At 42.1% G+C, this 25954-nt stretch overlaps 1 protein-coding gene across 2 annotated transcripts in view; it reads right to left on the bottom strand.

Moving 5' to 3' along the window:
• tbc1d9b (TBC1 domain family member 9B) overlaps positions 1 to 17156 on the bottom strand; it is a 44559-nt gene extending 27403 nt beyond the window's left edge. For both annotated transcript variants that reach the window (XM_062973871.1, XM_062973872.1), the window contains exons 1-9: positions 16958 to 17156; positions 9677 to 9787; positions 8475 to 8593; positions 7514 to 7742; positions 6140 to 6398; positions 4330 to 4538; positions 3336 to 3547; positions 1246 to 1407; positions 202 to 352 (exon numbers count right to left, since the gene is read on the bottom strand). In XM_062973871.1, the coding sequence (XP_062829941.1) occupies positions 202 to 352; positions 1246 to 1407; positions 3336 to 3547; positions 4330 to 4538; positions 6140 to 6398; positions 7514 to 7742; positions 8475 to 8593; positions 9677 to 9787; positions 16958 to 17075 (1570 nt within the window). In that variant the 5' untranslated portion in view covers positions 17076 to 17156. The remainder of the gene's footprint in view (positions 1 to 201; positions 353 to 1245; positions 1408 to 3335; positions 3548 to 4329; positions 4539 to 6139; positions 6399 to 7513; positions 7743 to 8474; positions 8594 to 9676; positions 9788 to 16957) is intronic.
• Between the last annotated feature and the right edge of the window lie 8798 nt (positions 17157 to 25954).

The raw sequence follows: 25954 nt of genomic DNA, 5'->3' as shown, positions 1-25954 counted from the left end.
GTGATCTTTCAACAAATACCATTTGCCCTTTTTCAAACATCACAAGAAAAATATTGAAGATAAGCCATAATTGGTCTAGGACTAAGAAATGCTACCAGTGAAAGATGTTATAGATGACTAGCCAGTTGTGCGGGGAGGGCTTTCATCTTAATGGTGAAAGTAGGATGCAGTTATTAAATGAAAAACTAGAAGGTTACTTACCCGAAAAGAGGAGCCACAGTTCTCCACGCAGATTATCTGGGATTCCTTTCAAGACCAGTTCGCGAGTCTTGGCTGTGCGGTACATGCACATCCCCCTCCCATATTCAAAGAAATGTATGTTCCACGACTCCTCTTTCATTGTCTCCTTTGCCTTTAGAGGAATTTGTGGGATCACATTACTAGAAACGTCAGTTCACTTGAACCCTGCATTTTTCTTCCTACTCATTTGCAGCCTCCTTCACTTTATAAATAATCTATGGACATTGATCTCTTACAGTAACTAACTTGGAAAGATATTGAAACAGAAATGTGTAAAGCTAAAACACGATATCAAATAGCTTCATTTTGAACAAAGAGAACAATGATTAGAAATCAGGTGTGAAGGGCATTAGTGTTTTCCAAATTGTGCTATCTAGCCTGGCTGAATATAAATTCACCAAAGTGAAGTTGGTTTCCATTTATATTTCAAAGAATTTGAAAATAGATTATTACTGTGCTCCTGTCTCAGGCAAGCATTTAAATCTCAAAAGGTTTAGTGAAGAGATGCTTTCAGAGGCAGATTAGGGAGCTTTACTTTCAAGCAGACCTGCTGTTCTAGCATAAGATCATACGTTATATTTTAGATTAAGTTCACCAAAAATGTGTAATGGAAGACAAACACAAGGAACCAAATGTAACAATTGGCTTTTAGGTCATGTTTAACCTGCTGATGTCCTGAAAAGTCTCTTCATGAACTATTTCAATCAATATATTTATATAGATTTCCACAGCACTTTCAAATTTACCATCAGAGGTAAAGTTCATCCATCTATGTAGATTTCGGGGGGGGGGGGGAATGGAGTGCTTGTTTTAAAACAGCCATGTATTTAATTTCTAAGTTATTATGTTTTATATTTTTTCTGACTTAAATGTACAAGGCTGCATTTCCTTTTAAAATTATAATTTATTTTATTATACATGGTTTTACAGTGGCTTTGTATTGTTCCATATAGTTCAACAAACAAAAATTATTACCACCCCCACTGATAAAACAACAGGTCTTACCCCCTTTGATCTGAGTGGCTCCTCAGAATTGGTCCCAAAGAGTTTGAGCAATCCCTGTGATGCTGTTGGGACCTTGTCTTTGCAAAAATTGGACAGCTGATTGTTGAGAGGGGAGGCAGGACTGACTGCAGGTGGAGTGCTGGGAGACAGCTCTGGAATTTCCTAATAAAACAAATGCATAAACTGAAAACCATGAAAGCAGAAGCAGTCTCCCAGTCCAACCTAAAGGGCATTTAGTATGACCAAAAGCTCCTCCATGAAGACTTTCCATTGAAGGCATATTATGGGGGGGGGGGGGGAAGCATTAACTTTTTTTTCCTCCTCATTAAGTGCATTTCCATTACACCCTTGTTCATGGAAGTATGCTTTTGGCTCTGCTGAGGTGCCTACCTAAGAGGAGTATGTCGTCAGCAGCATCAAAACCACTTGATCTACTTCAGAACAGTCCCTTGTTCCCTATGAACCTAGCTACTCAATGGGTACATCCACCTAAAGTCTGAGTTTGTTCATTCACCTGCCTCATCTACAGTACATTTTTTGTATAAAGGTCTTTTGTGAAACAGCACTGAGTATATGGAAGGAACCAGAATACTTACTAGGATTTTCAGTAGTTGAAGCAGATAGTGTGGGATTTTATTCAGCTGTGTGGAAGGGGTCTTAGAAACATTTACCAATCCTGACTAATATTAATCAACTGGTAATTATGGGAAGAATGGCCCCATTCCAATTCTTTCTCCTCTAAATCTACTAAATCCTGGATCTATGTGCTTAGGTTTTAAAGAATTCTCTCCAATTATTTGGAACATTCTCCACTATAAAATTCCATCAATTTGGAGAAAATATAGTTCAATTTTCTTCTTGTTTTCTCATCTACTTGTTTTCTACATTCATCTTCTTTATTGCTTCACCTCCAAAGCCATCCCATGGCATTGTTGGTTAGCTGTGTCCTCTTTCTGCTGTAATTTGGATAATTAAGTGGAATGACAGTGAATTATTAGCTCATTATCTCATCTAGAAATCATCAGTTAGAAACTTCCCTTGGTCAGAGAATTTAATCTGAGATCTCAGCAAATTTCCCTCTTATTCAGCATTTCAGATAGACAGTGTTTTCTAATTTGCATTGCGTTAAGATCAGGGCAGCACTATGTATCTGTGATTATAAACAAAATATTCTGAGAAGGGAAGTCAGTATATGTCTCTGGGCAAATAGCAGCTCAGACACAGAATTCCAGTGAGATACAACCAGTGACCTTAGGAAGTTCAAGAACAAAATGTAAAAGGAAGGCTAGGCTCTGCAAACAGCACAGAACAACTGAGTGAGTTGCACCTTCTCTTCCATTAGTGGAGATTCACAAGTTGTCACTAGCCAGTTTTCTAATTTGTGCATGCACAACAAAACGAACACTCACAGCACACAAGCAATGGTGTGTGTCTTTTCCCCCAACACATGCACTGCATTATATGCGATTATTCATCCACGTAGCCCAGTATGGTCTACTCTGCTTCTTTGGGCCTGAGACCCAAAGAAGCAATGCTACTAATTTAAAAAACTTGAAATGCCAAGCACTAAACCTAGGGCCTTTTGCATAAACTGCCTTGGCGTGTGGTGGAGTTTCCTCCTTTTGAAGTTTTTAAGCAGAGGCTGGATGGCCATCTGTCAGGAGGGCTTTGACTGGGTTGGATTTGACTGGGTTGGATTGGATAGCCCTTGGCGTCTCTTCCAACTCTATGATTCTACATGCAAATCATGTGCTTTGGAATCTAGGGAAGCATATGCTGTCTAACAAGTCTCCTTTTGACTTGTTGTTCGGTATACTGTACTATTCTGTACATTTCTATCTTTTTATTCATAGGATAAGAAAAATCTGAGTTGATACAGAAATGTCCACATCTTATAGAAAAGTGAACAAATCACCAGTCATTTTTCCAGTGCATCTTGTTGTTAGCAAATGAAGCCCATGTGTTTGGCATCTACCTTTGAAAAAAGATGTGAGGAACCATATAGGGACCACAGATTAAAAACATATTTAGAATTTGCCACAGCCATTATGGAATACCAACTCTTCCTTCCCAGGACTCATTTCTAGTACCTCATGACCATGGTCACCCAAGTTCTTCTTCCATCCTCTGTCATTGCTACAGGGCTGCTTTGAAGGGGTTTTCTGTAGGAAGTCAGAGATTCTCTGCACCAGGAAGTCTCGATCTTTCAGATTAGCAAAAAGGAAAGTCATTTTGCTTTTGGTGCTGATGGAGAGTGGGCTAGGCAAGACACTGGAACTATCAGCTTTCTCAACAATTGTGAAATTGTAGAAAATACACACAGAATTATATAGGTTTACCAGGATCTTCTAAAATTAAAGTGTTCAGTAACTCATTGTGAACAAATAATCAACATTCTTGATAGGTTTTTCCCCCAAAATATATGGTGCTTAGAGTCTTCAAGATCTAGCTGCAGACATTATTTTTCTCCTGGGAGGAAAATTGCAGGTTTTGTAAAAAAACAAAAACAAACCAACAACCCTAAATTAAAGCCAATTTTCCTTTAAACTTCACACCCCTCAAACATTTTGAATGTTTTATTTCAGATCAGATAATCTTAGTTATAATGCTGAATTAAGCACTGGTTTGCCCCTTTGACTATGGGGGCCATTTGGCAAAAGCTGGGTATGTAACAGTACTGCTAGGTGAAATTACCTGCCATTTATGTTAGTTTGCTTCTTCTGACTGAGAATAGAGCATTTCTTCTCTGTCCTAAAGAAGAGTTCTATGACAGTATAATGGGGTCACTAAGTATGTCCTCCCCCATTTTGGACTGTAACTGGATTAATCAGTCACTATTTACTATGTTTTCTACAGCTGATGGGAGTTGTAGGCTAAAAATTAGCAGGGCTGCAGTTGCTCAGACCTCCTGCAGAAGAAGCAACTACAAAAATATTTAACCATAAAGTTAAATTACATCTAATTAAAACTAAAAACCATTTAGCTAATGGGATGATTGACTGAGGATCAAGATAATACATCTTTCAAAGATTCCCTGAAAACTGAGACTGCCTGGAGGCTAACAAAACTGGTAACCAACTCTTACCTCCCTGAGTGGTATTATGAGATGGCAAGCTTCCTCTGTCTTGCTTGCAAAACAGATATAGTTGTTGGAAACAAACATTTGGCCCAAGATATGGATTTTATTGAATGGGGTCCACAAAGTACAATCTGTGTGTCCATCAAGACGTTCATCCTTAGGAAGCCGAAATGTAGCTCGGTACCACTCATTTTTGGCTCGTGCATCCAGATCTCTGTCGAAAAAGACAATCTCATACAATGGGCACTTAATAGGGGAAATAATGCTGTCTGCTATTCTGTTGTTACAGGAACTTTCCTTAAGTATAGATTTTTTTTATCATCTGATGCCTAGCTGGCTCACATCATAAATAAATCTACAGAATGATCCAAACAAAAACAGGGGATACATTCCTGGACTTACCATGGAAATGTAAAACTATAGACAAAAGTGAACCTTACGGCGGAAGCATACAATATAATTGCTTTGGAGGACCTACAAAATGCTGAAAGAGAACATCTCTCTAGCATTTCTAGGTCCTCCAGAGTGAATCTATGTTCAGCTTCCAGTTGAAGCAGATCATAGAATTGCACTGGAGGAACTGGAAAGTACCTAGAGATAGCATACTTTTGGGGGTGTTGGTGAGTGAAATCATAGGTACAAGTCCAGCATATATGGGAACTGTAAGGTATATTGTTTTCACTCTAGCCTTGAATATTGAAAAAAAAAGGTGTGTTTCTCAAAGCCAGTTGAGAAAGTCATTTATTAAGTCATAATTCTAGGAGCACAGGCAATAAACCAATAACACTGCAGCACTGAAATTTTTATCAGAATTCCTGACAAATATCATAGAGCCATCTGATTTGGCAGGAAAAATATCTACCCAAAGGTGATGTGAGAATGAAAGGATTAAAGAAGTGGGAATGGGAAGTTTTACTAAACACATATAGATCACTAAGAATAGGACTTCCTATATCACTCTGGAATTGCACAAACCATACTGTGGCCAGATGTTCGCATTCTTTTTCAAGACTGAACTCCAGGGAGACAGTTCTGCAAATCTGCAGTAGAAGCAGATGTCCTACCATTGCCTGACTAGTGCATACGACACCACAAATCCACCTGTCCTTCTCTTCCCGTAGCTGTGCAACTATGACTGATTTTGCAGCTTAAACATAAGACAATGAATTAATATTTAATTTAATAAAAGTAGAATTGGTTCTGTACGGTTTAAACAAAAAGCAAAGTATACATAGTCACTTAAAGTATCCCCAAATACCCGATCCCCACTGTGAGTGGGGAAACATGCAAAGTACTCCAGTTCTTTTAATTGCCTGAAATGCTGAGTACTTATACCCACAGATTCCAAATGAGAACTAAGGAAGCATGGCCGAGTAATGCCTTCTAAAAGATCATTCAGCATCGGGAACTCAAGCACATGACATCAAGTTTTGTAATCACAAAAACTAATAACCCTAAGTATGAAAAAAATCAATTTTTCTAGAAGTCAATGTTAAAGTCTAATATATGTCCAATATAATGTCCAAGGCAAGTACATTATTTTTAGAAATTAACTCTTTAAAAATGAAACAAGAAAAGAAAGAAATGAAACTGAGAGTGCCATCTAAAAAGATTCTTAGCTACAAAAGGGAGATTCTGCCACAGTACAAACCTGTAATATTTATATATGGCTTTGTGAAGCATTAATTAATATAATACAAAAGGAATTATTTAAGACAAAGCTGTATATACATATTACATGAAAATACACAATTTCTTTTAGTTTCACTTGGTTTCCTTCAAAAATTGGAAAGAGAGAGAGAGAGAAGGATATACCTTTTGAGTGCTGAGATATTCTTAAGAGGCTTGCTAGGCTTGGGAAGCAACATATCCTCTGTGAACCCTTTGCTGTCAAATAGTTGCCTCATGGCAATGTTAGCCAGCTGTTCCATTAACTTGAAGGTCTCGTTGATGTTGAGAAACATGGAAAAGTAGAGCTCGCTGTCCCTGGTACTCACTTTGATGCATTCGGGGAACAGAAGGGTGGCATTCTTCTCCAGCTGTGTTACATCCACCCACTGGATTATTAAGGTCACTGGGAAGCCAAACAAACCAAGCCACCATTTAATATCAGACATTTCAAAGGAACAAGAGTGCAAACTCTTACCTAGCTACCCATTTTTTTTCCTAATTACAGTTTGACTCAACAAACTTCTTAGAAAGAAAAAAAAGACTGGACAGAAAGCCCTGAAAAATATTTTATGAATGCTGCTTCAGCAGTATTGAGTGAAATACAGATGTACTATCCCTGATTGCATCACCACAAGTAAGAAATCAAGAACAGACCAAGAAAACGTATTTCTCCCCAGGACCTATTTGCATAATATTTCCAAATGGGACCTGCTGCTAAGTCAATATGGATGTTAGTCATAAATCTATGTTTACCACTCAATATGCTGAAAACAAATGATTATTCCCATCAATTGGCAGAGTTTTAGGCCAATGTTCCCCTATCTGGTATCTTCAGATGTTGATTGGCATAAAATGGCTAGAATCCCTCACCAATCGCCATGGTTGGAGCCAAGAGCTGGAAGAATAACAACATCTAAGAAACCCTGCGCTAGACAGATGACTGGGAGATAAAGAAGGGCATGCTGCTGAGAATTTTGTGGGTGAGATTGGGGGGAGGAGATATTTAGTTTAAAATGTAATTTTAATTTTATTTTTATGGTACAGTAGAGTCCCGGTTAACTGAGCCTCCGTATTATCCGAGGTGCTGCCGGGGCCCCCCCTCCCTCTCCCTCTCCTCTTGAGGGAAGGGAGCTTGAGAGAAGGAGAGGGATCGGCGAGGGCTCGGTCAGAGAAGCGCCCCGCGATCGCTACAGCAGCGCTCACGGGTGCTTCCCTAAACCGGATTGCCGGGAGGGATAATAGGGCCTCCCGGCAATCCGAGCAGTTCCAGTTATCCAAGATTGGGCCCACCCCTTTATCTCGGATAACCGGGACTCTACTGTATCTTAATTGACTTTTAACTTTGTATTAATCACATAATTATTTGTTTTTCCATGTTTGTTTTTGCCTTGTTTTTAAATTTTATAATTTTAGTGTCATGTTTTTGTTAGCCACCTTGAGTTCATATGGAGAGAAAGGCAAGGGAGAAATAAAGATGATAACAACAACAATGCAACATTCAGCAAATGGACAGCTTACCTTCTTTGCCTAGGAGGAAGGAATAGAAGCAAAGATGGTTTACAGTCAGATACAACCAGCCTTGCCTGGGGACACGTCCCTTCCAGTAGCTGCAAGAGTAGTAATTAACTAGTTTCTCAACTTCAGGCATTCCAAATTGTTTTCGCATTTTCAGTTCTGCTTCCTTAAATTTACCAGGATCTTCTTCCCCTTGAGGCTGTTGATTTTTATTTTCTTCAGCAATGATGCCCTATGCAGAGAGAAAAAGAGAGTTGCCTGTGAAAACCTAAAAGTTCTTAACACAGAATGGTTTTGTTGCATTGTGCGAAGTGCAGCTCATCACCTCAGATCCTTTTCTGTTCAAGGTAGACTGCAAATTCCAAACATTTAATGTGCAATATTCTGTAAAGTAGCCAATGTGACAGCACATTCAGTGAGTGGAATGTGATTGTGTATGTTGCTCATGGACCACCTAAACATAGCCAGTAATATTATTAATAACCAAGACCACACATGGCAGCAAAACTGTGTTCCTCTCCTTTGCATTTTAAAGTTTTATGTTCTTTCGTGAACTGTGTGCATTTATATCAAGTAATTCTTACTATTAATAAAGCCGTACAAGAAGTGAGGGAACACAACAGCAATGGTAAAGAGTAAAATACCTCCAGGAGGAGGACAAAGCAACAGTGTATTTCAGAAGAAACAAGAATACACGAGCCTTTGAGAAATCTGTTTAAATTGAACTTTGGCCCAGACATATTGTTGACTTTGAGTCACATGGTAGAATGTAAAATGAGACTGTGTTTTTTATTGGCTCAGATAAAAAATAAAGATGCTAAATAACTGGCTCTACAGTGGACAACGCAGACACAGCAAAAATTTGTTCCATATGGAGTCTCCTATGGAGAATCAGATTGTGTAGTTCTCAGGACTATCACTGTGGTTAAAGGTTGATGCAGGTTAAAGAGCAGGTGCTTCCTACATGTATCTTGCCCTTGACAAAGGTAGTGATGTCTTCATCATTGTCAAAGATGGCAAGAGTCTGGAGCAAGTTATTCTCAAGCCATTCCCAGTGTTTTGTGATTTCCTTACGGTTGGAACCTAAGATGAAATTGAGAAACAAACAGAGAATAGCATCAGCTTTGAAAACAAGCATTAATGAAGTACAGAACTGTTCTCATACTTTTTTTCCAGAATAATTTTGTGCTATTTCATTAGGAATACTGTACATTCACAAAAGATGTAAGCAGGAATGGCTATACTTATAATGCTTTGCAATGTGAATGAAGTACACTTGGAGAACAGCTCAATGAATAATCAAAGACAAGCTTCAATGTTATTGTCCTTAAATTTAAAATAGTCTTCACATTAATACTCTTTCCCAGCTACTTGTCTCTATCTCCACTTGATACAAATTTGACTGCTATCAGCCTGTGTATTCTTTTAACACTTTCTTTACAATATTCAATTCTTCCTGTCCCTATATAGCAAAAGTTTGAGGATTTGCTGGTTGGGGATTTCAGCTGAGACCTAATAGCATTGGAAAGAATGACCAAACACATCATATAATCCAACTCATATGGTGGATAGATGTTTTTCGGTTATAAAGTAATCTGTTAATTAATTTTTTAAGAATCTACCAATACCAGTTTTTTGATGTCTCATCTGACCATTAAAGCACAGATTAGAACTCTGAATATAACCAATCTACAAATATATCATATATCCCTCAAAACTGGGTTATGAGACAGTACACCTCTCCTAAAGCCTTAAATTACAAGTGGGCAAAAGCTGTCTGAAGGGTCACACACAACTCCCCCACCTCCATCCTTGCTGAACTGCACAGCCATACATACTCTCAGGGACCATCCACTAACATAATGAAATTGAACTGTCTCTCCTAGACAACTTCAAAAACAGGATTTCATGCACAGGAGACTACCAATGGCTTAAAATAGAAATAACACTTCTTTAAAAAAAACCGTTTAGTCACTTCCAGTTGCCCTCACCCTTTTTTATTGTCCATGTTGCCTACAGGTCCATCAAATAGCTACCTTTGCCCTGGATTGTTTTTTTTTAAAAAAAGCAACCCGAGGATGTTGTTGAAGAGACGGCAAATATACACCAATGGCACACTGGCAATTTCCTTTTAAGGAATGCTTGGGGGATTATAATAGTACTTACCACATGCTACTGCCCAATAGATTTGAGAATCTTGTGTCTGGTGCAAAATTCTGTAAGGAGCAACTCTAGCACTGGAGTCCAAAACAACATCCAGGGTCCCCACAAGAAGCCCTTGGAAGACAAAGACACAGAGTAAAACAGTAGGACTGTCATATGTGTGAAAGAGAAAAAGCAGAGAGGTGACTATCTTAACATTAAATATAAATGACAGTATTTCAGTCGAATCTGTTACTCAAATAAAAGCTCCATTTGAACATGCTACTGCTATTGGTTGTGAGATATTCATAACTTGTAAATATGGCATTCCAGCAACAAAATAAACAACCACACCAGTCTTCCCAATATGGAAAAAAGCATGCTTGAAGTGGAAACTGAAATCATCTGTAGACATTTTGCTACGAAGCAAGCAAAAGGTGACACTCTTTCCCTATTCCAGTTATGAAAGCAAGTGAACTGGCAAAGGGAAGCTACTGATACATTTGCAACAGAACTTGTGAAATGGTTTTTCAAACAAACCATAAAATATCAAATTCAGCTCCTTCATAATACCAAATACTGGACACACTGAGAGGAAATGCAAGCACCAAGCCTTATCTGTTGAAAAGCGTAATAAATAATCTAACTACTAAATAATCTAACTACAATCATATTTTGTTTCCTGAAAGAGGCTATCAAAACACAGAATATGATAACGATGTTTACCAGGCTAACATTTAGCAGACGAGAGAGTTTCCCATTTCCACAAATATAACAAAGTAAGTCAATCCTTTCTATCATGTAAACACCAGTACACTGCTTAGAAACACTTTTAACTACATTCCCATTATTCACACAAACCTATTTATTTTACTTCTTAGTGACTAATACTAGGTATTTGACCATATTTCAATTGTAAGGTACAAAAGATTGAATCTCTGTGGATAGAAATCCATTTTAATATTGCTCGATTATAATATTAAAACAATGATTAGAAGGCCTAATGACCAGACACTTGCTTTTAGTCATTATTTTGAAGAGTGGCACCTTAATAACTCATTGCTATTTGTTTAATCCTTCAGTTATTTAAAAGATGCTTTAAAATATAAAAAATGACATCTGGAGAGTAATGGGTAAAAAAGTTGCTAAAAGCAACTTTATCAATACAGTAATTATATTATCCCCCCCAAAAAAAGGCCATTGTTGCTCCTCAAAATAATACATTGCAGATAATGTTATCACTTGTAAGGAGGGGCTATAACTCAGTGGTTGAACAGGTATTTAGCATACAGAAGATCACAGGTTGAACTCGTGCTATCTCCAAGGAAATAACCTTGGAAAAACACCAATAATCAGTGTGGAAAATATTATTAGAACCGATGATCTGAATCCATGCAAGGCAGTTTCCTATGGCACAGTTATTGTTATATTATCAAGAGAACTTTAAAAGGCGGCTATGCTGTTTCAGTCCTTTTCCAACCGGCACAGCAGGCAACAACTTCTCTTATGTATCCATTGAGTTTAAGTGGAATGCCCTCTTAAAGATGTGTTCCATGTATCAATTCAACAGACACATGAGACCAGAAAAACATTATTTGTGGAGGATCCATCAATAAAAATGTGAACTTTTATTCCTGGGATCCACAAAATCCACAGTCTGAGCATTTTACAGAAAATTCCTAGTTTAGTAGCCATTTAGTCATGGGGAGGACAAACAGCCATATACTGGTAACTGTTTTATTCCTTTTTTAATTTCGAGTTGCCTTAGCCCATACATTCACACTTTAAAAAAACCCTGTTAATGCTTAAAAGGGAGATGGTATTAAGGCATACTGTATTTTCTGGCATATAAGATGACGTTTTAACCCAGGAAAATCTTCTCAAACGTCGGGGGTCATCTTATACGTTGGGTGCTGAGAATGTTGCTGGAACATGGCCAGGCAGCCTGGAAAACTCACTGTAAGCCAGTGATTCCAGCCATGAAAGCCTTCCACAATACTTCCTTAGGCTGTCACTCAAGGCTCCCCCCACCTCCCTGGCGACGAGCGCCCACCTCCGATTCCCATGGCAACCCCTCCCCCCTTCCCCTTCCTTGCTTGTGGCCTGGTCCTGAGGCGTGGTTTCCCAGCAGACGAGGCGGGGGTCATCTTATATGCCCAGTCGTCTTATACAGCGGAAAATATGGTATATAGGGTCAAATCATGTGACCATGCTATCAGGAAAACTATTATTCAGCAAACCCTGACATGCCATTTTACAGATGCTGGCAGTGATGACTGAATCAGTTTTTACCAGTGGCATAACATCCATGTGGTATTTTCTAAGAGTATGTGGAAACCTGTCCATATATCACAAAAGAGTAGTGAGACATAAAGCCTTATCAAGATCCATACCTCACAACCTCTGAGGATGCCTGCCATAGATGTGGGTGAAACGTCAGGAGAGAATACTTCTGCAACATGGCCACACAGCCCGAAAGACATACAACAACCCTGTGATCCCGGCCATGAAAGCCTTCGACAACACTTATCAAGATTATATATCAAAGTATTCTGCATCTGATTTACAGGTACTTCAGGATAATACCATAAATGACTGAAATGGGGGACTGGTTTTTATTCAAAGAATACCCTTGTAGAAGAGGTATCATGATACCTATTTCACCACAATTAAACATGGTCATCAGACGGTCTCAAATTATTTCTTTGTTAGAATATTGGAGCGCCGTTACCTTCCCGCCGGAGCGGTACCTATTGATTGACTCACATTGGCATGTTTTCTAACTGCTAGGTTGGCAGGAGCTGGAGCTAACAGCGGCTGCTCACGCTGCTCTCGGGGTTTGAACCTGGGACCTTTCGGTCTCCAGCTCAGTGCTTTAACGCACTTCACCACCGGGGCTCCTAACGGCGCTCCATGCAGTCATGACCTTGGAGGTGTCTACAAACAACGCTCTTCGGCTTAGAAATGGAGATGAGCACCAACCCCCAGAGTCAGACATGACTGGACTTAACGTCAGGGGAAACCTTTACCTTTACCTAGAATATTGGAAAGCAATCTTGAGAAGGGTAACATAGATCTGGGCTTGGTAGAGACTGTGGGCCTTGTCCAGGGTAAGTTCTGCCTGCTGCTCTTGTAATTCCATATTAAGCCCAAGTCTGCTGCAATCTCCTGTTTCCACTGCCATCCTGCCCATCTTAATGGCAGAAGGGCACGTACCATGACTCCTGTAAAAATCTCCTTCAGCATTGTTGTTCTTCTCTACCTTATACTCCAGATGGAGGACATGTTTAGATTTTTGCAGCAACTAGATCTACATCTTTCTTCCCCACTTTCGTGGGGATCTTGCTCTCCCAACCCCAATGAAAATTGAGGACCAACTGTATGATAAAAATTTCACACAATACTATGATCAATGCAAAAAGGGGAGGACTTGTGTTACTTGCCACCAGTGATCAATGTTACTATTTAGTACAAGGTATATCTTAGTAAAATATCACATAACATTAACTAGAATAATTAAAACACAAAGGGAGAAGAAAATGGCGTATTTCTCAGGAACAACTTTGTATTTTAACTAATGAGAATAATATTAAGTGCAACATTTTCTTAAAAGAGAGTACCAAGATATTTTTATAATAAATAACCCACATTGCTTTATAAATACTTACTTTACTATGTTGTAAACAGGGACAGTTACTGAACTCCTTAAATACACCCTGAGCCAAGAACTCGCATACAAACAATTTATCATAACGTTTATTTGTTACTGTAAGATCTGTTTGTTTTTTATTGCACACATTACTGACTGGGTACTCCTTGGCCTGTCTTTCCATATTAAGACTTTACCTTTAGCCCTGAATCACTGTATAGACATGAACACTTGGCAGGTACAGCTTCTCAATTCCCCTGAGCCACTCTGGCATAACAAACTCAATCTGATAGAATCTTCCTTCCAATCCAAAAATATCACAACTAGCTGCAGGTAAAGGACATGAAAAATTGGCTCTTTTGAAAGAAAACCATATATTTCCATCTGTCTGGCTGTATCACAAATATAAAATGTTAAGTAAACTTACTAGTCTCTATATGCACTGGAGTGGACAACTCATGCCCCATATAGGGCCATTATAGCCCTCCTTTCTGGGGTAATCCCAGTCTCAACTATCTGCTGCTTCCAAATTGGTTGCACCAAACAGCAACACAAACTGCCTCAAAGGCATCAGTTGCTCCTTACCTTTGACTTTTATTGAGTTCTGGAACAGAGGAGGTCAGACTCTATGATGCAGGAGGATGTTCTTGAACCTTTCTGCACCATAGAGCTATGCACAGCAGGGTCTCAGTGGGAAGGGAAAATGAAATCCCTAAACATCATGAAACCCACTCTCTTCGTCGACACAGAATACAGGAAAAGAACCAAAATTTATAGGTGCACAACAGTACTTATTGTGTTAATATTATGCTGATTTTTTGAATTTATAAAATTGTTTTTACATTTTCCTATGTGGATATGAATGTGCTTTATTATTCACTGCTTTGGATATAATGTAAAAAGAGTACAAAATGACAATCTCTCCAGCGTTCGACAAAGAAAAATTCACAATTATATTTGAACAACCAAATCCATATTTAAATTTTATTGTTGCACTTCAGTGAAAGAAGAGATACAGAGAGAAAAGCATGCATTTTTATAGGAATAGGCTGGAAGAAGTCAACACCAAATCAATCTTGCATTTGTTTACTATCTACTGTCAGAACAAAACTCAAACCTGTCTATAATGCCAATATGTACTAACAGTCCTGATCAGTTTTGGGCTTTCTTCTGGGAGCATGGTCTTGTATAAATAAATACAGACTGTTTCTCAGACAAAGCCAATATTTACCTTCCTCACAGGTGAACTACCATACGATAGTAATTTACAACCTAGTGTCTAGGAGATTAGATATTGTTTACATCTGCATCTTGCAATACTTCCTGTAAACTTAAACTGTTGAAGTTATGTGATTTTTGCAGAGTCCTAAAATATGTGCGATTTTTAAAATCTGGCTTATGTGTTTATACAAACTTTAAAATTAAATTCAACCCCTTGGTTTTAGATGGCTAGCTGTTTAATAACAATGAAAGATGATCTGGGTTACCAAGTGTGAATAAACAGATTAGTCATTCATTCAAAAGGAGAGTAGAAAAAAAATCTTTGTCGACAATTTGCTTTGTTTTTCTTTGACATCCAGTTGCAAAGCTGCAGAAACCCTGCTCCGAATTTCAGGAGGATGGCAAAACACCTTTTCAGAAATACATGTTTTACCCCAGCTGTTATTCAAAACGGATAAAGAGGTATGACACTTGGAATATCTCCAAAGAAAGGCTTTTTTAAAACTTTGCACTGAAACACTGAGACTTGAAACACAAACCTCTGCCCCTGTAAGAAGCCCCAAAAATGAGCAAATACTGCCTCTTTGGGTGGAACTGTAACTTCAATAATCTGTCATCATTTTCAAATGTTAACTCTTCTCATGTAGGTGTGTTTGTATGCCTTCCTGGAAAACCCATAAATGACACAAGGTCTTATTTGACAATGAAAACTCAATGGTGTTTTTGCCCCACAGCTTCCAGAACCAGGTATTTGTTGGCAGTCTCTTATCCAAAAACTAACCTGGGCTGAACCTGCTTAGCTCCCAAGAACAGACAGAATTTAATTTAGGCCAGTGGTTCTCAACCTGTGGGTCCCCAGATGTTTTGGCCTTCAAATCCCAGAAATCCTAACAGCTAGTAAAATGGCTGGGATTTCTGGGAGTTGTAGGCCAAAAGAATTGGGGACCCACAGGTTTAGAACCACTGATTTAGGCCCTTATGTGTAGCATGTGTTTGTGTCTATGAGCCTTCAGGCCATTTGTTAATGTATGGCAACCTCATAAACCTCATGGATTTTTTGAGATTATATCCACTGGAATGGAGGGGGCAGTTGTACTACTAGTATGTACAAAACTAAGGACGAAACAAAGACAACTGACTCCGAAAAATGTAATATTCAGGCGGCGTGTGTGTATGTGAAATACATACACTCTCTGCATTAGAGTCACTATCCTCTCTGAAATGTGAAGCTTTTAAAATTTTACAAGGAAAACACCTAAATCTGTGTATACAGTCAGTCCTCCATATCCAAAGAGATGCCTTCATGGACTTAACCATCCACAGCTTGAAGTACTCAACTACAAAAGACAAACTTTGAGAATGCCATTTTATATAAGGGACACGGTTTTACTGCATTATTGACCAGAATAACAACAACAACAACACTTTATTTATAGTCTGCTCTATCTCCCCAAAGGGGGAAACACCTATATCTGTGTATACAGTCAGTCCTCCATATCCACAGAGATGCCTTCACTGACTTAACCATTCACAGCTTGAAGGTACTCAGAATTACAAAAGACAAACCTTGAGAATCCCATTTTATATAAGAGACAGGGTTTTACTGCATTACTGACAATAATAATAATAATAATAATAATGCTTTATTTATTGTCCACCCTATCTCTCCGAAGGGACTCAAGGCGGCTTATAGCAAAGTAAAGCACACTGGCAAACATTCAATGCCGAAGGTACAAATAACAAGTCAAAGAACAGCTTAAATAAAGGCATAATTCATTAACACTTTTAATATATTAGATCCTCAAAAACTCTTAAAAGTTCGACTAAAATTATTGGGGCTAAGATGGTATACAGCAAAATAGGTTTGAGTGTATGCAAATGTTAGTGGTGGTCCTGGACACAAATCCTATCCTAGTGGATGGATATCAAGGGTCCACTGTATGTACAAAAGGAGCTATCTTGGAGACGGGGTTGAAGCCTAAATTCATTTATGTTTCATATACAACTTATAGTTATAGCCTGAGGTGAATTTTATACACGTCCAGAAAGCAGGAAATCCAGTGTAGACCGGGCATGGGCCAACTTGGGTCCTCTGGGTGTTTTGGACCTCATCTCCCACCATTCCTCATAGCCCCAGGACTCTTCCTTTTCCCCCTCAGCCGCTTATGGGGGAAAGGGAAGGGCCCTGCGGCTGTGAGGAATGGTGGGAGTTGAAGTCCAAAACACCCAGAGGGCGCAGGTTGGTCCATGCCTGTTAAGTGGCCCAACTAGGGGCCCAATTTTGGGAAACTTCTCCACCTGCAAAGGCCCCATGCCTTCCAACGAAGATTTCTTAGGCAAGGTACCCATGCAGAGGTGAAGGAGAACACGGCTGGAGGAAGGCCTGCCGGGCGCCTAGGCCGCTCTCCCTCTTGCTCCCGTCCCATCTCACTCACCGGTGAGGCCTCCCCCCTTTCCGTGGCCCCTCCGCCGCTGCAGCAGGAAGAAGGGGTTGGCCCGCTCCGTGACCCACAGCGCGTTGGCCAGCAGCACCTCTTCGGGACCCAGCCACATCGCGGCGGCGGCGGGGCTCCGTCCCTCACGGCAGGGTCACGGGGGCTGCGACGTCGCGGACGGAGGCGAGGGAGCAAGCGAGCGCGGCCTGGGCGGCTTCATGCGGCAGCGCCCCTAGCGGCCCGGCTGGCGCATCCACACCGGCGGAGAAGGAATGGCCTTCCACTGCCCTGGCTCAATGCTAGGGCATCCTGGGAGCTGTAGTGTTACCCGGCCCTTCGCTGTCCTTGCCAAAGAGGGCTGGTGCCTCACCAAACGGCCACCGCCATCAGTCCCAGGGAGAGAAAGTCGGGGTATACATCGAGTTAAGAACAACAACAACAAGAAGAACGGCAACACCTCTAATAACATAGGCTTTTAAGAAGAGCCCAATATTCAGAGACAAATCTCAGACACTTGGATCTAGGGTTGTTGTATGTTTTCCGGGCTGTATGGCCATGTTCTAGAAGTATTTTCTCCTGACGTTTCGCCCACATCTATGGCAGGCATCCTCAGAGGTTGTGAGGTATGGAGAAACTCAGCAAGGAAGGTTTATATACGTATATCTGTGGGAAGTCCAGGGTGAGGGAAGAACTCTTTTCAGTTGGAGGCCAGCGTGAATGTTGCAGTTAATCACCCCAATTTGCATTGAATGGCTTCATCTACTGGCTACTTTCAGCCTGGGGGCACCCTTTGTTAGCTGCCCCTAGTTCCCATGTCTTGCAGCTTCAAAGTCTGGCTGGGGGAATCCTTTGTGGGGAGGTGTTAGCTGGCCCTGATTGTTTCATGTCTGGAATGCCCCTTTTTGCAGAGTGTTGCTTCTTATTTACTGTTCTGATTTTTGAGTCTTTCAATACTGGTAGCCAGATTTTGTTCATTTTCATGGTTTCCTTCTTTCTGTTGAAGTTGTCCACATGCTTGTGGATTTCAATGACTTCTCTGTGTAGTCTGACATGATAGTTGTTGGAGTGGTCCAGCATTTCTGTGTTCTCAAATAATATACTGTGTCCAGGTTGGTTCATCAGGTGCTCTGCTTAGATCTAATATGCATGTGTGCTGTGTCAGTGTTCCCTCACTTATCGCGGGGGTTACATTCCATTTCTCCCTTGAGCCCAGGAGGCCAGAAGGTGAAGGAGCTGCTTTGAGAAGAAGCAGAGCTCTAGCAGGAGGCATGGGGATGGTGCTGCCAATCGTAGCAATGCCAGTGTTCTCAGCGCTAATGCAGCCGTTTCCACTGCTGCCATTGCAAATGCTGCTCTTGGGAGCCTTGATGGGTCTGGCGCTGGGGCTGGAAGGTGCCCCGATTCCCAGTAAGTGGCTTCGAGGAGGAGGAAGAGGAGGCTGGGGTCCCCTCTATATGACTTTGCTTCATGGGAGGAATAGTCAGGAAGGGTCTTCTATTCCTTACGGAGCAAAGTAGGAACCTCTCAGGCCTCATCTACACTGCTGTACAATCCTGATGATCTGCTTTGAACTGGATTATATGGCAGTGTAGACTTCTATAACACTATGTACAGTAATACGATTTTTGTTCCCGGGTCATAAATGCCATTTCCTAATTGGTTCTATCATAAAAACATGGAAAAAGTTTATTAAACTTCAAAATCTTTGTTTTTGTAGGACACCCTACAGCACATTTTGCTCTAGTTTTTAAACAAATCTCTCAGAGTCTCAACCTACTCAGCGTAGGAGCCGCGGTGGCGTAATGTGTTAAACCCTTGTGCTGGATGAACTGCTGACATGAAGGTTGGGTTGCTGACCTGAAGGTTGCTGGTTTGAATCCACGAGATGGGGTGAGCTCCCATCTGTCAGCTCTAGCTTATGGGGACATGAGAGAAGCCTCCCAGCAGGCATCCCCTGGGCAACGTCTCTGTAGACGGCCAATTCTCGCACACCAGAAGCGACTTGCAGTATGTTCTGAAGTTGCTTCCGACACAATTAAAAACAACTCTATTGAACATAGTTTGTGGCAGCCACAGAAACAGAGTTTCTGGAGAATAGCAACTACTTTCAAAGTAAGGACCACACAATTAAACAGGAAATAACACTTTCAAACCAGGAACATAATTTTGTTACATAGTGTAAACCCAGTTCCAAGCAGATAATTCAGATTCAGAAACTGGATTCTCTAGCAATGTAGAATCCATGGGCTGGGCTATGGCACAACTGGTTAATAGCCAGCAGCAAGAAATCACTACTGACCAAAACGTCACTGGTTCGAAGCCTGAGTCGGATTAAGCTCCTGACAGTTCATAGCCTAGCTTGCTGCCCACCTAAGCAGCTCGAAAACAGTTGTGGATGTGAGAAGAGAATCTAGATACCGCTTAATGCAGGGAGGCTAATTTAACTTAATTTACGACACCATTGCTTGGGAAGAGCAGTGAGGAAGTACTACTATCAAAAAGGACTTGGCGTCACAGTGGATGACGAAGCGGCAGCTCTCCCTGTGACTGGAATCGAGCATACCCTCATGAAGCCGGAAGCTGGAAAATATTAAATTGCCTCTACAGTGTTTCCTCACTTATCCCGGGGGGGGGGGGGGTACGTTCCAGGATCACTGGCAATAAGTGAAAATCCATGAAGTAGGGATGCTATATTTGTGTTGTTTGCAAGTAGCGTCTCTGTCCTCTCCTCACCTCTCAAGCATACGCATGCGTGCTCCCGCCGCTGCCGCTGCCTTGTAAGGCAAAAACAAAGCTGCTTCAGCCTCCTTTTCTCTCCCTTCCTTAGGCTTCTCCTTAGGAAGGAAGTAGAAAAAGGGATTTATAATATTATTTTATGATTTATACTATTATTTTAGTGTTTATTAAAAACTCGCGAAACGGCAAGGGAGCGAAAAGTGAACAGCAAAGTAGCAAGGGAACACTGTACTGTCTGCCTGTTTGTTGTATGTCTAATAATGGCACTGAATGTTTGCCATGTATATATGTATTGTGATCCGTGCTGAGTCCCCTTCAGGGTGAGAAGGGTGGAATATAAATACTGTAAATCTTTATATATATATATATATATATATATATATATATATATATATATATATATGTTCTGACATGGGATATGGACTGGTTGGATCTTCTTGCGGTCCAAGGCACTCTCAGGATTTTCCTCCAGCACCAAAGTTCAAAGGCATCTATCTTCCTTGGCTCAGCCTTCCTTATGGTCCAGCTCTCACATCCATAATGGGGAATACCATTGCTTTCACTGTGCAGACCTTCGTTGCCAGTGTGATGTCTCTGCTTTTCACTATTTTATTGAGGTTGGCCATTGCTCTCCTCCCAAGAAGTAAACATCTTCTGATTTCCTGGCTACAGTCTGCCTTCTAACAGCATCTGCATACCCTGTTTCCCTGAAAATAAGACATCCCCAAAAAATAAGACCTAGTAGAAGTTTTGCTGAATTGCTAAATATAAGGCCTCCCCTGAAAGTATGACCTAGCAAAGTTTTTGTTTGGAAGCATGCCCAGCGCCTGCCAAACAGAACACCAGAGCATGCAGGATTGATACATGTACATACCATAGAGTGTTGTACATGGAAATAATGGTAGTAACAAGAAATTATTGATAGGATTCACAGTTTGTCTGGTTATGCTGGTTTGTGATGACAACTACTGTACAGTATATAATAAATTCATTTTTTTTGTTCAACAATAAATGTGAATTTTTCTTCATGGAAAAATAAGACATCCCCTGAAAATAAGATCTAGCACATCTTTGGAAACAAAAATTAATATAAGACACTGTCTTATTTTTGGGGAAACACGGTAGAAGAATCAGGCCCCTTCCACACAGCTGAATAAAATCCCACATTATCTTCTTTGAACTGGGATATATGGCAGTGTGGACTCAGATAACCCAGTTCAAAGCAGATATTGTGGGATTTTCTGCCTTGATATTCTGGGTTATATGGGTGTGTGGAAGGACCCTGAGATCATTGTTTCCTTTCCCTCCCCCGAAGAGACAACCAGAGAGACAACAGGCAAGCATAGCTTCTGCATCTTCACCAAGGGATTCCTGTTTGCTTTCTTTTCATAATGTATTTTCCACAATAAACAGTAGCTTTCTGATTTTACTGACTACGTGAAGTGTTGCAATGTAGTTGCCTTCCAGGATGAAAAGTGTGCTTCTCCAAGCATTCTGATTTGTCATATTGCTAAACCCTTTCACTCAGACTGAAGCAGGGACTGGAAGCAGCAGTGGATGACATACAGGAAGCAGCTCCCTACTGAGCTATTGAGTTTGAGAGCATTGCAGCACTTTATTAATAAGTTACAATTCCACAGAATGAGACTATGTCTATATAGCATTTCTCTGCCAGTTCTTGAAAGGGAAGCACTTAGAGCAGTAACAACCTGTTTCAGTTTTAGTATTGTGAGAAGCAACAGTTCCTGAAGCACAAAGGATTTTGCCACACCTTTTGTCTTTCTGATCTCTCTTTTGAAAAATACCTACTGTGGTAGAGCGCACAGAAGTGTCTTTTTGCCAGGACCATTTATAAAAATACAGTGCAGTGGTAGGCCAATTAAGGGACTTTTCATGCTACACAATTGTAGCACCATGATTCAACTTGATAGCACTTTGACTGAATTTTAATTCCCAATGCAACAACCCATGGCATGGTTTGCCATTTAGGGGCAGACATTTAAAATTCTCTATCAGAGAGCCCTAGTTCCTCATCAAACTACAAATCCTGGGTTTCTATGTAGTGCAGGAGAATAGGATGTAGTGAAATGTATCACTATAGATTTGTTAATTGCTGCCTGTCCATTTTTTAATTGCGACCTGTGGCTAACTCTAATAACCTGTCCCAGTATTTGATTCCTTCCCCCGTGTCCATCATAACTATTTTCTATGAAAATACATACCCAGATTTTTGTTTGTGAACATTCACAGAGTGGCTTCGTCTTTAGGCACAACTCTGCCACCTTATCATACAACATACATGGTTTTCCCAATTTCATGGGAAAAAGTAGTGGTATAAATAAAATATTAAATATCACATTTCCTCACATCAGGGCCGGTCGGAGATAAATTTAAATATTAAGCGGGGGCGCTGAAAAGCGCCCCCCACCGGCCCCGCCTCCTGAGCCCTGGCCCCGCCTCCCACCCAGCGTGCCCTGGCCGCGCCTCCCACGCTGCGTGGGAGGCGGGGCCAGGGCACGCTGGGTGGGAGGCGGGGCCAGGGTTGGCCCCGCCTCCCATGTTATTCGCCCTGGCCCAGCTTCGCCGCCCGGGGAGGGGAGGAGGGGATCCTTCCTTCCCTCCCCGGGCAGCGAAAGAGACAGGCTTCGCCGCCCGGGGAGGGGAGGAGGGGATCTTTCCTTCCCTCCCCGGGCAGCGAAAGAGACAGGCTTCGCCGCCCGGGGAGGGGAGGAGGGGATCTTTCCTTCCCTCCCCGGGCAGCGAAAGAGAAAGGCTTCGCCGCCCGGGGAGGGGAGGAGGGGATCCTTCCTTCCCTCTCCGGGCAGCGAAAGAGACAGGCTTCGCCGCCCAGGGAGGGGAGGAGGGGATCTTTCCTTCCCTCCCCGGGCAGCGAAAGAGAAAGGCTTCGCCGCCCGGGGAGGGGAGGAGGGGATCCTTCCTTCCCTCTCCGGGCAGCGAAAGAGAGAGGCTTTGCCGCCCGGGGAGGGGAGGAGGGGATCCTTCCTTCCCTCCCCGGGCAGCGAAAGAGACAGGCTTCGCCGCCCGGGGAGGGGAGGAGGGGATCTTTCCTTCCCTCCCCGGGCAGCGAAAGAGAAAGGCTTCGCCGCCCGGGGAGGGGAGGAGGGGATCTTTCCTTCCCTCCCCGGGCAGCGAAAGAGACAGGCTTCGCCGCCCGGGGAGGGGAGGAGGGGATCTTTCCTTCCCTCCCCGGGCAGCGAAAGAGACAGGCTTCGCCGCCCGGGGAGGGGAGGAGGGGATCTTTCCTTCCCTCCCCGGGCAGCGAAAGAGACAGGCTTCGCCGCCCGGGGAGGGGAGGAGGGGATCTTTCCTTCCCTCCCCGGGCAGCGAAAGAGAAAGGCTTCGCCGCCCGGGGAGGGGAGGAGGGGATCCTTCCTTCCCTCCCCGGGCAGCGAAAGAGACAGGCTTCGCCGCCCGGGGAGGGGAGGAGGGGATCTTTCCTTCCCTCCCCGGGCAGCGAAAGAGAAAGGCTTCGCCGCCCGGGGAGGGGAGGAGGGGATCCTTCCTTCCCTCCCCGGGCAGCGAAAGAGACAGGCTTCGCCGCCCGGGGAGGGGAGGAGGGGATCTTTCCTTCCCTCCCCGGGCAGCGAAAGAGACAGGCTTCGCCGCCCGGGGAGGGGAGGAGGGGATCCTTCCTTCCCTCCCCGGGCGGCGAAAGAGGGAGCCACAAGGCCAGGGCGCACTGGTCGGGCGGCGGGGCACCGTCAGAGCGGTGCCCCGCCTCCCGCCCAGCCTGACGGCGCCCCCCGGGACCTGCGCCCGAGGCGGCGGCGTCACGTGGCCTCAATGGTAGGGCCGGCCCTGCCTCACATAATAGTCATACTTTCCTCCCCTTTTTATAACAAAGGGGGTGCTGCTATTTCTGTTGTTGCTGTTTTAAATAAAATGCCTTACCTCCAAAAGGGGTGGAGGAGGAGAGATGATCCAGTTTCAAACAAACAGCTCGATTTCTGATTTTTAAAAAAACCTGCAGAGCCATTTGGGGCTGATTGTTCCTCCCTCCCTTCCACAAATGGGAGGGTGTGACTATTATGCAAGGAAAACAAAAATACAATTTTTGGCACACAAATAATGGGAATGAGACTACTTTGTGGTGACAACTATTATGCAATGAAATCCAGTAAATAATACACTTACCCAGTATTTAGAATCTTCTGTTCCATCTCTGCTTCTTTTTTAAAAAATCAATAAGTTTGCCCAGAAATTTTGGTGCAGGACTTGATTAAAAGCATTTTGAAAGTCTTCAGTGAATAATATTTACTGCATCATCCCCATTCTTCTGCTTTTTGATATTCTGCAAATATTATTTTAAAATGTAGCATGATTTAATTTTTGTAAAACTAATGTTGATTCTTCTTCAGCAAAACCTGTTTAATAATGCATTCCACCATTTATCAACGCACATACATCAAATGGTTGACTTACCAAGACAATGTGAATTCAATGGCTTTACTCTAGGTGGGGCCAATGATTGGATTTAGTCCAATACGTCTAACAGATTCAGCTAGGTCCTGGATTTAAGTACTGCAAAGAGGGAGGCATAATAAACTCCTGTTGAATATCTTTTACCAATAAAGTTATATGAGACCATTGAAAATGAAACAAGAGTTAGTATCAGAAGATGAAACTCCCAGGTTGGATGGCACTCAACAAGCCCCTGGAGGACAGTAGAGGAGAACTATGAGTAGTGCTGGGGTTAATAAGACAACTGGACTTAAGCCAGAAGAACATTCAGCTGCTGATGTGCACAGAGGTAAAAGGAAAGTCCAGCAACTGCTAATTGCTTCAATTCTCCGTAGCCCCTGCAAGTGCCTTAGCTGTGAACCTAGGACCTTATCCCATGGCGAGGTGGGCGGAAGGGGAGTAGAGTCATGTAATCGTAGTGTTTGGTCCTGTAGCATTACAAATCACTGTTCTATCCTCCCCTCCCCGCCTAAAAAATTGGGTATTCAACATCGCAAGAGATCAAACTCTCTCAGTATCAAGATTTGCATTATTAAAGACAAAGAAAAATAGCAGTCTACTAAAGTAGTGATATTTGTTAGTTTTAATAAAAAAATATCGAGTGGTTGGATTGAGTGGCTGCATTATGACTGAGTACCAGGGACTCCCTGCTAGTTAGGAGTTCACCCACAGGACAGCCCATTTGCATATGCCATAGATTTGATTCAGTGTGGGTGATTCTGACAGCTCTTATCCCATGTGTTTTTGTGCTTCTGAAATGGAATATCCCGGTTCCTGAGTCCAGAAGACGATCTTAGACCGTCTTCTCCCTCCTCCCTTTTTAATGACTGTTTCTGACATTGAAATAGTAAAGTATGACGGAGTTGACAGGAGGTTTTCCTGCGTCCTGGGAAGAGCTCTGTTATAAATCATACCCTCAATGGAGTACAAATGTTTTTAAATGGTGTGTGTGTGTGTGTATGGGTGAGTTGAGGGGATAAGATCCATAGAGAGTAGTCTTAGGCAAATCTGCTTTCTTGTCAGAATTAGTGCTTGTAGAAATATTACATGAACTGAACAAACTAAAGTGAGCAGGAATGGGACATTTTGAGTGAGATAACTACATAGTTTTTTTTTATTTGGAAAATGAAATTCTAAGAAGCAATGGGCTGGAATTAATAGTGAGGAGAGATGTAGTAAAAGCAGTCAAAGAATATAATGAAAACTAATCAACATAATCATAATCTAAGTTATGATCAAACTACAGAGGCAGATGAAGAAGAATGTGAAGGATTGCATGCTGGAGTCCAAGCAGAAATTGACAACCGCCCAAAACAGGACTCCTTGTTAATCATAGATGATTGGAATATAAAAGGAGGAAATAGCAGAATCAAAGATTGTAAGAAGAAATTGGCCTAGGATGAAGAAATGAAGCAGAACAACTTGGGCAACTTCTACACAGTCATGTAATCCAGATCAGAATGTGGATTAAAGAGATCTGGTTCATTTCGGAGTGCCTACACAAGCACCCCATGAGCCAGCTGGAAGCTGGGCCAGTGGCCACAAAGACCTGCTGAGGATCTATCCAATTCAAGCTGATGTTTCCTCTAGGGCCGTAGCCAGAAAAAAATATCGGGAGGGGTTTTGAAAATTTCGGGGGGTGGGTGGGTGGGTGTTGTGTTGAAAATTTCAGGAGGGGTTTTGCAAATTTCAGGGGGGGGGGTTGAAGCCCTAGCACCTCCCCCCCCCCCCCCCGCTACAAACCTGTCAATATCTGCTTGAGATAGTGCCTGGAGGGAC

Source organism: Anolis carolinensis, chromosome 2, assembly GCF_035594765.1.
Source record: "Anolis carolinensis isolate JA03-04 chromosome 2, rAnoCar3.1.pri, whole genome shotgun sequence".
NCBI classification, from domain to species: Eukaryota; Metazoa; Chordata; class Lepidosauria; order Squamata; family Dactyloidae; genus Anolis; species Anolis carolinensis.
The sequence above is the reverse complement of the archived record's forward strand: the minus strand, read 5'-3'. Positions and strand labels throughout refer to the sequence as shown.